Source organism: Symsagittifera roscoffensis, chromosome 10 (assembly GCF_963678635.1).
Source record: "Symsagittifera roscoffensis chromosome 10, txSymRosc1.1, whole genome shotgun sequence".
Taxonomy (NCBI): domain Eukaryota; kingdom Metazoa; phylum Xenacoelomorpha; order Acoela; family Convolutidae; genus Symsagittifera; species Symsagittifera roscoffensis.
In genome coordinates, this window is record NC_087071.1 from 11168737 (window position 1) to 11183839 (window position 15103).

The 15103-nt window shown below is 34.7% G+C and overlaps 1 protein-coding gene across 1 annotated transcript in view; it reads left to right on the forward strand.

Annotated features, from left to right (window-relative positions):
- The window catches only part of LOC134854974 (PHD finger protein 10-like), a 33542-nt gene extending 21912 nt beyond the window's left edge, over positions 1-11630 (forward strand). The window contains exons 3-4 of the mRNA XM_063871354.1: positions 4336-4609; positions 11379-11630. Of these exons, the coding sequence (XP_063727424.1) occupies positions 4336-4609; positions 11379-11630 (526 nt within the window). The remainder of the gene's footprint in view (positions 1-4335; positions 4610-11378) is intronic.
- The last annotated feature ends 3473 nt before the right edge of the window (positions 11631-15103 follow it).

The following is a 15103-nucleotide window of genomic DNA, read 5'->3' on the forward strand; positions in this document are numbered from 1 at the left end:
TTTGTGCTGGTTGGTACGAGTTTGCAATCATTGGGTTTTGTTGCTGAATTGGTTGAAAAGATTTATTAATTGGGTTTTGTTGTTGAATTGGTTGTTGAATTTGTGTATCTATTGGTTGTGGAGAAAAAATTCTATGATATGTATGTGGTTTCTGTATTCCTTGTCCACGATATTCTTGATTATAGGGTGTAAATATATCTGGTTGTAAGAAATCATCATCTGAGGATAAGTAATCCATTTGATAAGATGTTTGTTTTTTATTTTTATTTTGTTGAAAAAATGGATAGTTTTCACTACGATCCTGTGGAGGATGTAAATTTGTGTGGAAATTTACTGAATTAGGTGGTGCCATTGGGTTATCCCAGTTTCGAGATCTTGTATAATTACTAAAATTTTTTCGTGGTTGATAACTTGTTTTTGATGGATGTGTGTAATTATAATTATGGTCTGCAAAGTTGTTTCTAGTGAACGTTTTGCGTGTTTTTGGCGGTATTGTCATGGGTCTGTATGTTTGGTAATCCATGTGTGAATATTTTGGAGCAACCGAAGGTTTAACGGTTGATTGTAATGTTACCTGTGTTTGTGAAGAATTTGTATTTCTTGGTGTTGTTAAGTTTGGACGTATTGGTGAAATACTTTGTTGTGTAGTTGTTGTGTGTACGATTTCTTCATTTATGAAGTGTGATGGTGTCTGGATATCTTGTTGAGTAAGATTCCTAGTTCCATTGAGGTTTTCATTGTGTATGACTGTAGAGTTTAAACTATTATTTTGCATATCGGGTAAAAATGTATTATAGTTTAATGGTGTTGCATCAATGGTTAATGGTATTACTCGTACATAATCTCTTACATAAGATATCGTACTTATTGCTTGACTTGAGATTGATTGTGGGAAGTTTATGAATGCGGGATGAGACCATTCGGGGTCCCAAACATAGTCTGATTGTTCTGTGATGGCAGTATCATCGTTGGAGTTTTGGGGTCTAAAATTTTTTCTTGCTTGTGAAATTAAATCAATATTATGTGTGAAATAATCTATTATGAACCATGCCAAGATTTTTTGTAAGTCGTGTTTTGTATGTTGTGAAACTTCATCTTTCGTGAAATTTTCTTTAATTATATTTAGAAAACTAGAGTAGTGTGATTTCATGTCGTACTCTTATATGTTTAGATGTTTCTGTTGGTGAGACATTTGGTATCTGGATTTCGTTTTCTAATATCGAGATATAACTATATATTATCGCAAAAACTTCATTGGTGAATATGGAGTTTGCTCTTTGTGAGTTATTATATTGGATGCTTTTTATATATTCTGAGAATATTTTTGAGAATTCTAAATCAAGGTCGTCTGTTTGAATTATATATTTACTGTGATTCTGGTTTGGTGAGCTGAATTCTATGGAGTAGATTCCGTATTGTTGTGTTAGGTTACATATATCTTTTAGATAGTGATCGATAATTTGTCTTTTGATTTTTACATCTGGGAACTCTGTTTTACATGGACTGATTCCGGGTTCAAACAAATTTAAGAGTAAATTTTGCAGAATATATGCTGTCCTCTATCAGTGGTTGCGTCTACGATAAAGGGGAAAATATCATCATCATCTGGACTTTCTTCACCTGGGGTGTGCGTTGAGCTCATTTTTTCGTTCGATGACTGTTAATATGTAATTATCAATGTGTCTAGTTGGTTGATTCCAATTGTATAAATGTACTGGTTTGTGTTTATACTGCTTTTTTATTCTTCTTTTTCCTCTTTTTGATGAATTTGAAGTTGTTTCTGAGTCAGAGAAATATAATTGATCGTGGATTGGGCAATTTTTATCTATTGATTCTTTTAGTTTATAAAGTTCGTCTAAACTGTTGGTTTCTGATTCTGAAAATGCGTTTCGATTTTTTGAAAATCTTTTTCGTGTTATTTGTCTTTGTTTAGTTAGTATTTTTCTCTTTAATGTTTGTCGTTTTGTTCTAATGTATCCAACTGTTTGTGTATGAGGTGTGATTACAAGGTCGTATTTTTTGTTATTTATTTCACAATTGTGTAAAACGATTGTTTGTTTATTTCCTAGGTTTTTAAATGACATAAGGTTTAGGATGACGGATGCAAAAGGTTGTTAAATGATTTCTATTTGCTTAAACTGTTAGTCCTTACGATTTTTTGTTAGCCTAACCTGGGTCTATTTGTTCAGGGTTGGGGAGAAAAGTATATCGATTCCGAAGAATGATTTTATACTTTCTCGTGGCTAGTATAAGCTAAGGTGTTAACTTACTTAATCTTACTTAAGGGTAGTGATTGTGTTCAGGGTTGGAGAATAGTAAATCGATCCACAGGGTTCAGGTATAATTAGAACGCGAGTAGTTCGTTAGATACTATTTTAAACTTACTAAGTCTAAGATTTATCCTGGGTCTGGTAAGAGGGGGGATCAAGTGAAGGATGAATAACCGAAGTTCTTCACTGTTTATCCTAATTTGAATGATTAGTTTTGTTCAAAAATTTCTATTAGTCCTGGGTTTTTAGAAAGGGTTGGATAGTGAATCGACGTTTGAGGTCGTTAGACACTCGTTTAACTGGGTGGGGGAGAACAAAGTTGTTCTTTTTGATCCAAGGATAGGCCTTGATGATCAAGTTTTAAATTTAATTAAATAGAAAATGATTTAAGATCCAAGGATAAGCCTTGATGATCTGATTTTAAAATTAAGTGAATTTAAGTTCAAAATGTTTTAAATTTGTGTAAAGAATAGATTTAGTATTTTTATGATATTAGTGAGCTTATGATTGCTGTTATGTTTAGGCGATGAAGCTGGAACAACAGGATGATTTATAATTACTAATCATTTATTGTCATGCTACTAATTTTTATTTTGATTTTTCAATAAATATTTTTCAAACATGTTTTGTATATTACTGCAGAATTTTGGAAAACGATCTGAGATCTTTTTATCAATCGTTATTGTATATTAATAATTTTGTTTAGCGCCTGAAATGATTTTGAAGATTGACTTCAAAATTTTATGTTTGCAAATGAAAATCTAAATTCATTGCTAGTAGTATTCTAAATACAAAAGTTTGTTCTGGCTTTTGCCGAACTATCATATAACTATATGGTAAGTTTCTGCTTTGTCGTATGTCGTCTCTGGTTCGAGGTCTTCTTCCAATTCCGGGTAGTTCTGTTATCGTTCGGAATATTGGCTCTGATCTATTGAGTCGTAGAGACATTTCGATTAAATTATTGTCGTATAACATTTTGTAAATGTTTTGTCTAATTTCTAATCTATTATTGGTTAATGCTAAGCTATTAAGGTCTTGTTCGAGACTTATGGTCGCACCAGATGAGTTAGGACCGAAGTGTATAACTCATAGAGTAATTTCGGATAGGGTACACCGTCTGCTCGTCACGCTATCTTATTTTCGGCCGGATAGATTCGTGCAACTTCTTAGTCTAATACCGATCCTAATCTTACTCTTATACTATCTAGTCTCAGGTTGTTTAACTAGTCTCTGCTAGGCTCAATAGATCTAGGGTATACTGGTTTATTGCGGCTGCTGAAGTACTCGGGAGAGTTCAATTAATTTCTAAGTTAAATTCAAATCTCTCTGGTGCTGAAATTACAAGTAATTTCAGCACTTACAAATAAGTGGATTGTTAGTTAGATGGATCATGATTGGTTAATATTAAATACTTTACATTGGTAAAATATCTAATTTATCCAATCATAAAATGTAGTTTAGATCAGGTTCCACACTTCTCGAAAGCAGTTTTTTCAGAGTAACTTACTGATAATGTCACCCTGTTCCAATACTTTACCCTGATGTTGTCTCTCCTTGGTGTAGTTTGAGGCAAATGTAATTACAAGTTTTAAATAGTAAATCAAGTGCTTTTAAGTATTTATGTAAGTATAAGTTTCAAATCCAAATTGCTCTTTTTTGAGATTTTTCTTCGTTCAAGGTTTGAAGACTGCGTTAGAAATGAGATCGACTGATTTCTAGCTGATCATTCGATCGCTGAAATTTTCTAACTCAAATGTTCCTATCGAAGAAAAAAAACATATGCCGTAGTTGGTTTTGAGTCAAGGCAAATATTAACGTTAACTGCATCGTTCGAAAAGCGAAAATAGATTTTTTATCTGGGTGCGCGGGGTAAGAGAGAGAGGAAGCTATTAAAACTAATACGGGCGTGTACCCAAGTATATTTGCTCTAGCTACAGCTTCGAAAATATTTTCAATATTCATTTTTTTCTGGGAACTACTTTCAGACTTGTTTTCCTCTGAGTACAAGCTCGGAATCTAGGGAATTGTTTTTATGTCAAGATTTCGAATGATTGGTTTTTTATAGGGCAGCCTATTTCGATCTGCAAACGTTCAACATTCACTACCCCCGCGACAAGCCCAAGTATGATCCTGAGATATGTAAATCAATAAGCGAAGAAAAAGCGCGGTTGGCTACCGTACCACCCTACAGAGAATACACGAGCGAGCATTTGAAATATCTTCCATTAAAAACTGTATCTTGTGGACCGCTGGGAGTCCTAGAACGTGGCGATACCTCGGATCCAGTTTTTCCAGATAGTTCAGACTCCGAAACTGAGGTAACCATTGAAGCGCCGGAGGTGAATCCGGTTGTGCCGCCAAATCCAACCAGCAATTCCAAACCTAGCTCGTCGAGTAGAAGTTCAAAAAGCGGATCAAAACCTAGAAGATCGGCAGCGAAAAGACAAGCAGCAAATAATGACAACGGAATTGATGAAAAAAGTTGTTCGAGTCCAAAATCCCGAAAATCTAGTGGCGCATCCTCGACCGCGTTCAAAGAAGAATTACCGTCGATTTCAGTTGACAGCATGACAAACATAGCTTCAATTTGCGGCATTTGTTTCAAAAATAACCAAGAAAACAAGTTCAATCAACAGGAAAACTTGATATCTTGTTCTCAGTGTACCAATGCGGGACATCCTACTTGTTTAGAGCTTACAGATAGTATAGTTAGCGTGATTATGACTTATAACTGGCAATGTATGGAATGCAAAGTATGTATGACTTGCAAAAGCGCAACAGATGAGGAGAATTTGATGTTTTGTGACAATTGTGATCGCGGATATCATTCGTATTGTGTAGGCATGACTGAAATACCCAGTGGTAGATGGGTCTGTGAAATTTGCGGAGATTGTGTTTCATGTCTAAAAATGGAAAAGGAATTGAGCGGTGAATGGAAGCAAGAATTTACGCGGCCCAGAGATAAAACGGAGCCTAAATTCCTGCAACGCCATTGCGACGAATGTTCAAGGCGGTTCAACAAGGGAGAGTTTTGTCCGATTTGTCTTAAGGTATGTTTTTTATTTTTCTTGAGGGTTCTTCATATGATTGAGGGAGAGCGAGTTAAACGAAAAGTGCGGGCCTTGAAACTTGAAAAAAAAATTCGTCGCCTCAAACTGTCAGTCGAAGAAAAAAAACATTTGTCTCGATAAAAAAGCTGTCGGTGATTTGAAGATTTTTTTGGACGAAAAACACAGGGCTAATAAAACTTATTGCTCGAAACAAAGTTTCACAAATACAAAGAGTGTATAATCTTTTCGCGTATCAATATATTTATTATAATTGATTTATATAACGTTAATCCAAAGATTATAAAAACATTTTTGAAAAGCATAGAATATAAAATTGCGACATGTGAAAAACTGATTCGCATTTAAGAAAGCTCGAATGAAAGTTAATTCTAGCCAGCGAAAGTTAATTGTAGTAAGCGAAATTCACACGAATTAAGAATACAACTACGTCTAATTTCCCATATTTGTAGTTTTGCATCGACATTTAAATTCAATTTTTGACCACGTCTAATTTGCTTTTTGTCTAAATTCCGAGGCCTCAGTATTTAAGAATATCTTCGACTTCACCTCACAAAACTATTGACTTATGTAAACAACATTTATTTATTTATTTTATTTAAATATTCATCATGAGTAATCAAATTATCATTACACAATATGCAAAATTTCAAAAAATAACTCATGATAGGACAACCAGAAAGCCAACGAGAGGCTTGTTGAAGGTTGCCCCGTAAAGGAATCACATCATATGACATCAGATCAAAAGGTTCAATAATTAATTTAGGTCAAAGAGGCAAATTTAAAGCGAAAGAAAAAAAACAAGACTTAAATAGTGCAATCACTCTTTTTTTTAAATTTAAGATCTTTATTCTTTAACATGAGAACCAGAGATATGATGCAAGCTTATACTTACAAGGGTATACAATTGACAGCGGGCGGTTGCGAAATAATGACAGTTAATTTAATCAGCGAGCAATTGGGCCCAGTTCTTAAGAGCTGGTAATCCAGTTGTTCGCTTTTTTCTAACTCCCCTTCTTATTGTCCACTGCCTGGTACCTTCGACGAGAGGTTATCAGGTCTAACCGAGGACTCAGGGAAGTTAGAATGGCTTAGTTTAAGTCTAGCGATATAATTCATCAATCAAATGGCAATTTCTTATTATATATGAATCTAAGATTGAATGACAGAAAGCCTTTTTTGAATAATGGGTTTCAAAGGAGGAAGGTATAGTTACACACCAATTGGCTAAGATATTGATTAATTTGGCAACACGATGAGAAACAGATTTATATTTAAGCTTACTTTTCATTGATGGTAAAATACGAGCAATCTTTACTGATGACCTCGTTGAATAAAAAATAGTTTCACATTTCTGAGACAATTTCTTCATTGACTTTTTTCTTAAGAATTTCATATACATGTAACTCGTATACAGTAGCAATTTTGCTTTTGGCCATTATATCCGTTATCGAGTCACGATAACTTTTGCGAAAAGTTATACGAAAAAATCGTTTTTGTAGTTTATGAATAACATCTAATGCACTTCTGCAAATTGCTCCATAAACAAGAACTCCATATTGAATACAATGTTGTAAATAAGTTTTGTAGTACATGACCATTTGTGAAATGGTCATCACATTACGAAGCCGGTATGCAACTCCGCAGAAGCGGGTTAATTTTTTTCGTAACATCTCAATATGATCTTTGAAGGATAGTTTATTATCCAATTCAATGCCTAGGTATTTGCAGCTAGCAACGGGCTGTAAACAAGTGTCTGCAAAATATATAGCATCAGCTTTGGATTTTGAAAAAAATTAGTAGCTTAGACTTCGATCCTTCTACGGTAAGTTTATTAAACTTCATCCAATTATCTATTCGATTTATATCCTCTTGAAAGTCATCAAGGGAAGCGTTTTTGTTTTTAATAACAGATGTATCGTAATCAAACAAAGTAAGTCGGCAATTTCTTACAATTCTGGGAAGATCATTGATATAGATCAAAAAGAGCAACAGTTCTAACACTGAACCCTGTGGCACCCCGCACAAAACATCTTTCAATTCGCTTTTAAATTGATTTAGGACAACATACTGTTTCCTATTAGACAAGTAACTTCTTAGAATTTCCAGCGACTTTCCTCTTACTCCATACCGCTCTAATTTATCAATTAAGATCGCATGATTGACAGTGTCAAAATTTTTTTCAGATCTAATAAAACTAACATAACGTCTTTTTTCTTCTGATCTCTCAGGTTACGAACCTCTTCTGTTAGATCTAGAACCGCTTTAATTGTGCTTAATTTACTACGGAAGCCATATTGATTTGTACTGAGCAACTTGCATTTTTCTAAATAACTAGTTAATCTGAAATGAATTGTCTTCTCAAAGGTTTCTGATAGCGTTGATAACAAAGAAATGGGTCGATAATTTCCATATTCGTTTTGCAATCCACCTTTATGAATCGGAAAAACTTTGGCAATTTTTAAATATTTCGGATAGCACCCATTTGTGTAGCAGGTATTGAAAAAGTTCGTGAGCCATGGCGTGATCATTGGTTTACATAATTTGACTATTGCTGTTTTGATGCAAGCACAACCCGAGCTGAGTTTATTTGGTAATTCTGTTATTATTTGTTCTATTTCTGTTTCCTTTATACTCGGAAAGAACATTGAATAATCAACATTTTATAATGAAATAGGATCTGCAACTCCGATTTTATCACTTAGATTTGGACCAATATTTACAAAAAAAATGTTTAAATTTTGAGCTTTTTTTTTCATTTATATCATCTGGCAACGTTACATTTTTATGTTTTCCCAGATATGCTGCAACCGCTTTGTGATACTTATGAGAGTCTGTTGTATTTAGCTTAGATCTCCAGAAACTTCTGAATGATTTCCGATTCAGGGCATTGGATTTGTTTCGTAATGAGTTATATTTGATCTTGTTATCTTCTGTAGGGTTTTGTATATATGTCCTGTATGCGAATGCTTTTTTATTTGCGACTTTTTTCACTTCATTTGTCACCCAGGACTTTCTTTTTTGGCACGTAACGAGTTTGAGAGGGAGCAAACCTATCAATGCAACTGAGAATTATTTCAGAGGAAATTTTCAGCAGATTTATCCAAATCCGATTAGGTACCATCAACTTCCTTCAATTTGAACTGTAAGAGGAAAGCAAACCTTAACCATGTATCATCATTTTCAAAAACTTTCATATTTCTAAAGCTAAATGTTTCTTTATATCCACTAATCAATTTTGGCATAGAGATAGAAACTTCAATAATGAAATGATCGGCTGGACTCCAGCGGTGTATGCAACTATTGTTAATTCCAATATTTCCCCAAATATGATCGATACAAGAGTTTGTTTTTGAAGTTACTCGTGTCGGTAACAGAGGTGACAACAAATGATAACCGAAAGAACTGAACATTTCAGTAAGATCATCTCTTGCTTTGTGTTTTTTCATCATATCAATATTAAAATCTCCCATAATCACATGTCTCTTTTTCGACTTGGCTTCGGTTAAGACCTTTTCTAGTTTGTGGACAATATCCTCGACCCTCATTGACGGTTGACGGTACAAAACAGTTACAGTCGTTGCCGTTTTATCACCTGCTACAACCTCTATTTTTAAAATTTCTCCTGCAGACACCTCCACTAACTGACTTGTATTAAGCTCCGTTCGTATATATAAACCTACTCCACCTCCTCTGCTCAGCCGAGGGCTCGAGAAAAACTTTTATCCTTGCAAATTGAACAACTCGGCTGAATCATTAGGGTTCAGCCAAGTTTCAGTGACAGCGATAACAGCTGGGGCTATTGCAAGTTGCTCAAGACTTACTTTAAAGGCTTCATAATTAGATTTAAGTGATCGCACGTTAACATTTAGAAATGAAACAGCCTCAAGAACTTGGGTAAATGACGATGGGGAAATAAAATGAAACAAAATAAAATTGAGATTGAATAAAAGTCCCTACTGAGGCTGTCTTGTCTTAAATACTTAACCAATGTCTTCTACATTAAACACACTTGAAGTAATGCTAACATTAGAATGAAGCTCAGTTTGAGGAGATTGTTTTGCTAAGTTATCAACATACTGCGCAATTTTTTCGGGTTTATTTCTGTGCTTTTTAACATAATCAAGGATTTGCTGATCCGACCCGGGACTTGGCGGAGACACTCGTTTTGGCGTTGTCGTGTTGTCATTTAGCCTCATCGTTGCATCTTGGTAACCTAATTGAAAAATTGATTTTCTCTTCTTTGCCAAAATTTGCGCTTTTCCAGAAGCAAGCAACGTTTCCGCATCAACCGAGTCTGCAACATTATTAGTGAACACCTTCCCGTTCTTACGCTTGATAAAGACTTGCGGTGCGCAATTGTTTGTTGTTGTTTTCAAATTAAGGCCTTTCATATAGTGGAGTAAATCCGAATCTCTCTTTGTCAGTCTCTCAAAAAGGTATACAGGTTTTCTATTGATCTGATTGAGATAATGTCGTAAAAAATGCTTCCTTGCCCAGATACGGTCTTTCACATCAAAATAGACAATTTTCACAATAATGGCTGGGGGGTTTTTGATGTCGCGAATTGGGCCTAGAGGGTGACACGCTACCATGGAATCACGAGGCACATAGATGTCAATTGCTTCACGAAAGAATGCGATTAGATCTTCTACATAATCAGAGCCATGTCGCAGAGGTTAATTGTTTATAATGATACAATCTTTTGAGGAATAGCGCTCCAGATCATTTACTTTTTTCTTCAGAAAAATTAATTCATTTTTCATGTTTGCAATGGTGCCGCTTTGAGTTTCAACATGGGATAAAAGATCTTGCAGAATTGATTTCAAAGATGGGTCAATATCATTCGACAGTTGGTTGATATTTTCTTTGATAATGTTGAGTTGTAAGCAGCAAAACAGAGTGGTGAAAGACATAGAAGTTTTTCCAAGCGACAATGCCTCAGCAATTGAAAATGTGTTGCCAAACAAGTCGTTGATATGCCACTAGGAAAACAGTAGATTTTTGCACATTCGATCCTTCGGGCATGAAAATAGTCCCCAAATTTTCGCAGAAGCGCGATTTTTTTAAACTAGGGTTTCAGGACAACAGGCCGATTAGACGTGAATTTTTCATCTTTCAGTTCTCAAAAATTTAATTAATTTTTAGTCAATAATAAGCGTTATTCATGACAATGCGCAACATGGGAATAACATCAGGTACTTGAATGAGCCTGTTTTTGAAATGCAAATGAATTATAGACATGAGAAACCACTTCAAGAAAAGTTCAAGTTAAGCATTCCTAACATCAATTAGAGGCTCGAAATGTATTTAAAAATCATACTGGTAGATAAAGTTCATGAAACTGAAAAAGCCTTCAAAAAGGTCTCTAAGTTAATCATATTTCATGACTTTCTGACAAAAGTTTTGGTTTGAAGTATCGTCGTTTGATTTCCAGCACCCCTTAACTAGACTAAGCGGCGACATTAAGTCTGTCAATCAAATTTGTTCAATCCTTGGTAAAGGCCTGGCTGGTTAAAAATGAAATTTCGAGCAAAAGCGAAAACTCAGTCACTGTAAAAATGTACAAGGATTATATCGTCATCCTTTAAACTGAGTTTAATTGGAAGATTTGCAGTTTTGTGTTGAGCGAAGATTTATGGAAGGTCCATACTGTTTACATTGGTCTGAATGCATTTCGTGACAAAGCGAAAACCAAACTGCCAGAGAACAGTGAAATTGTTTTGAAAATTGAAGCGTTGAAGCAAAGTTTTGATGATATAATTTATAAAACATTGATCTGAGAAGTTTATTTTTTGAAACATTGTTCTGAGAATATAGTTTTCGAAACGTTAACTGTTTTAAATTCTGTCGAAAAAGTTGTTCGGAAAATGTCAGTGCAATTTAATCATTTTTTATCTGGGCCCGTATAAGTTCCAGGGATTTTTCGTATACCGTTGACAACCTGTGTATTTTAACTGATTTCTATTTTCAGGTCTTGTCTCAGTACTTTTTTTGGTTTAAAAAAAAAAACAAAAAGAAAATTGGCGTTTTTGTTTAGGTTTTTGATCTGAGCAAAGAGTCTCCTGGCGAAACCCTATCGAACTGTATGTCCTGCGAACGTCTAGTTCACATTGAATGCGACTCAAAGTTCGCCTCCGAATGCAAGGCTGAAAAACATTTCCAACTTGCCTCACCGACCACGAGCAATAGAAATAGCAGAAGAAAGAATCCGTATAATTGCAGTATTTGTAGAGGAGATATTGAGGAGAGAATGGACTCTTTTCACGTGAGGAACAAACATGATAAATGAACGTTGTTGTCTTTAGTTGTTAAGGCGGTTGCTCAACATTATCCATTCAAATGACTGTAATTTTTTGATAGGATTATTTATTAATCTTAGAAGTATTCGGGGCCTTTTTTGTCCGCATTACTTCTTCGTGGGTTGAAATAAGGTTATCAATTTAAATGGCTGTTTCACTTTTTTGCTGTTGGCACTGATTATAAATTTCTTTGAATTAATTTTTTGGCAGGCAATAATTAAGAGGGTCGAGTTTAAGTATTTTGTGAGACATAATTTAGATTTTTTGTTTGATAGATCTTTCTCTTGAATGTAACAAAATCAATGTAGAAACTGTGCGCTCCTATTTCTACAAGCAACCGTCTCTAGATTTTTGTAAGGTTGATAGTTTCTTTGAAACGTAATACTGATGTTATGATTTTTATTTGTTTCGTTGTATACCTGAATTCATGTGTTTAAAACCGCAGTTATTTGATAAATTTTTTATTTCGGCAAAAACGATATTGAAGTTTCGTCGTTAACACACTTCTATCTGAGTTTTTCAGTCCATACAGACACTAAATAAAAAGCGTGAAATGAGCACACAAATTTTGTGCTGGTATACAACTTCGAAAAATCAATGGTTCAGAAACTTCATTTGGCACATGTTTAAAATTTCGCAATGTTAAAATTTCAAATAACTTCAATGGTTGAATTGTTTACACAAGCCGACTGTTGGAGCGTTAAATCTGTTGGAGCGCGAATGATTCAACTCTACGTTTTTTCTATATTCACAACAGAAACTATCGAAATTTTTGTTTCGCAATTTGTTTAACTAAAAATTATTTTCTGAACCCTATGCTGTGGTGCTTTCAGGGCAGATTCAAGGGTTGCAAGACTGGCGTCTAAGTATCAATGCTCAAATCTTTTAGGTTATCGAGACCTGGAGTTGTTCATTATTTTTTACTCTTTTTCAAAAATATAGATATAAAAAAATAACCGAACATCGGAGAAAAAACTAACCAAAATTCTCAACCTTATAGGGGGGGGGGGGGGGGGGCTGTCAGGGTACACTCAAGGGTTGCAAATTTGGAGTACAAGTATGACTGCTCAAATGTTTTTGGTTTTCGAGGTTTGGCGTTTTTTAAGATATGTATTTTTTTTCAAAAATCAAAAAAAATCAAGCGAACTTGAACTTCTGAAACCTATAGTGGGCAGCTATCAGGGTGTACTCAGTGGTTGCAAATTTGGCGTTCAAATAAAGCTGCTCATATCCTTTTGGTTTTCGATATATGGCCTTTTTATGGTTTTTATAAACAAAATTTCGAAAAATTCAGAAGTGAAAGAATTAACCGAACTTAAAATTCTCAACCTTATAGTGGGCTGCTCTGAGGATACACTCAGGGGTTGCGCAGCTAACGTCCAAATAAAGCTGCTCGAATCCTTTCGGTTTTTGAGTACAGGCGTTTTTTATGATTTCTTTTTTCTCAAAAAACTGATATAAACAAACTAAACCAAAGTTGAGTGTCTCAACCCTATTGTGGTGTATATTCAGGGTACACGTAGGGGTTGCAAATCTGAAATCTAACTGCGCAAATTATTTTGGTCTCTGAAAAATGGCATTTTTTCTGATTTCATTTTTTTCTTCGAAAAACCTAGATAAGATCTAACCGAGCTTGAAATTATCAACGCCATAGTGGCGTGCTGTCAAGGTACATCCTGGGGTTGCAAAGCTACTGTCCAATTATGATTGCTCAAATCTTTCTGATTTTCGTGTATGGCGTTTTTTTATTAAATAATTTATTTTTTTAAAAATCTAAATATAAAAAAACTAAGCCAACTTGAAATTCTCAATCTTATAGTGGGCTGCTGTCAAGATGCACCCAGGAATTGCAAATATGGCGTCCAAACAAAGCTGTTCAAATCAATTTGATTTTCGTGAATGGCGTTTTTATGATTTCATTTTAAAAAGCACTTGGACAAAAAAGGTTAACGAACTTGAAGTACTGTCAGCGAACAGTCAGGGGCTGCAAAGTTGCTGTCCAATTATGACTGCTCAAATTTTTTTGGTTTTCGTGAATGGCGTTTTTTTTTCGTTCTTTTTTTTTGAAAAAAAAAAACGAGAATTCGTTCTTTTTTTTGGAAAAACTTAAATAAAAAAGCTAACAAAACTATTTCAAGCTTTTGTTAAGGTGCTGTAAGATGAGTACATTCAAGAGTTCCTGTTTTTTTTCTCTAATTGGACTGCTCAAAGTATTTTGGTTTCCAAGATAAGTCGTTTCTTAAAATTTTCTGATTTTTGTTCCAAAATTTTGAATCTAAAACACATACTCAACTTCAAATTCTATTTTAAACCCTAATGCGTGTACTAAAGCTGGGCATTGCAAATCGATTCTCTAAATATGACTGATCGGATCCTTTTGGTTTGCGAGATAAGGCGATTTTTACTATTTTTCCCTTTTTTTTCAAAATACTCGAAAAAAAAACAAATTAACCGACCTTGAAATTTTCAACATTAATGGTGGGGTTCTGTTAAAGTACAAACCGGTGGTACTGTCAGGTTATAAACCTGGCCTCTACTTTTTACTGCTCGATTTTTTCTTGTTTCAAAAATTCTAAGATTTAAAAGCAAGTGTAGAAACTGATTTTCAATCCGATGGTGGCATCCTGTCAGGGAATAATGTATAGGAGCAAATCTGCCCTCTATTTTATCAAATCAGTTTTGGTTTCCGAGATAAGGTGTTTTTTTTCTGAAAAAAAAAACACAGATATATGAGCCCAGTTTATCGTCACGGTTGCATTAAAAATCGCTGTTTTAGCACATGTTTCAGAAAGTTCTTTTTTTCTTCAACGATCTATTTGAAGCACCGTAGTTGCGATTCATGCACTAGTTTTTTTAAGGGTTGGCCAGCTAAGATAGATGTAGAGAGTTAGTTCTAATTGGTTCAACTTGGAAGGGGTGATGATTTTCTGAAGTGGGTGGAGTCAATAAACGTGAAACTTAAGGGGAAAACTACAATAGAAATATGAAATCTATATTTTGGGTTCATGTAAACCGGGATACTACCGCCAAGTAGGACTATCCTGCCTTGCTTTACTGCTCCTGACTGGTTTACAGAATGGTCAAGTTTTACATCAATGATGGTTATTTAACTTTTTGGTTGATTAGAACTTAAGACCATTTATCCACGGGGGATAGGACCAACACAAGAGCTGTACAGCTCATCACGGCGAACCGCTGTTGTGCCCCTGTTTAAGAACTACATGCAATTCTTTTGGTTATTTTTTAATACAAAACTCCAAATGTTGGACCGGTGTCTTAAATGTATTACGCTTGAAAATCCGACAGGTTTATGCATATCTGAGCCCACGTCCGAATGTTTTGAAAAGAGCCAGGTTCTTAGATGAATTGGATTTCTCCTCTGAAATTTTCACCCTTATTGTAATTGATCAATTTTTCAACTGCTCATGATGAATTGACTGTTGCGTTTTTATAAGCATATGCT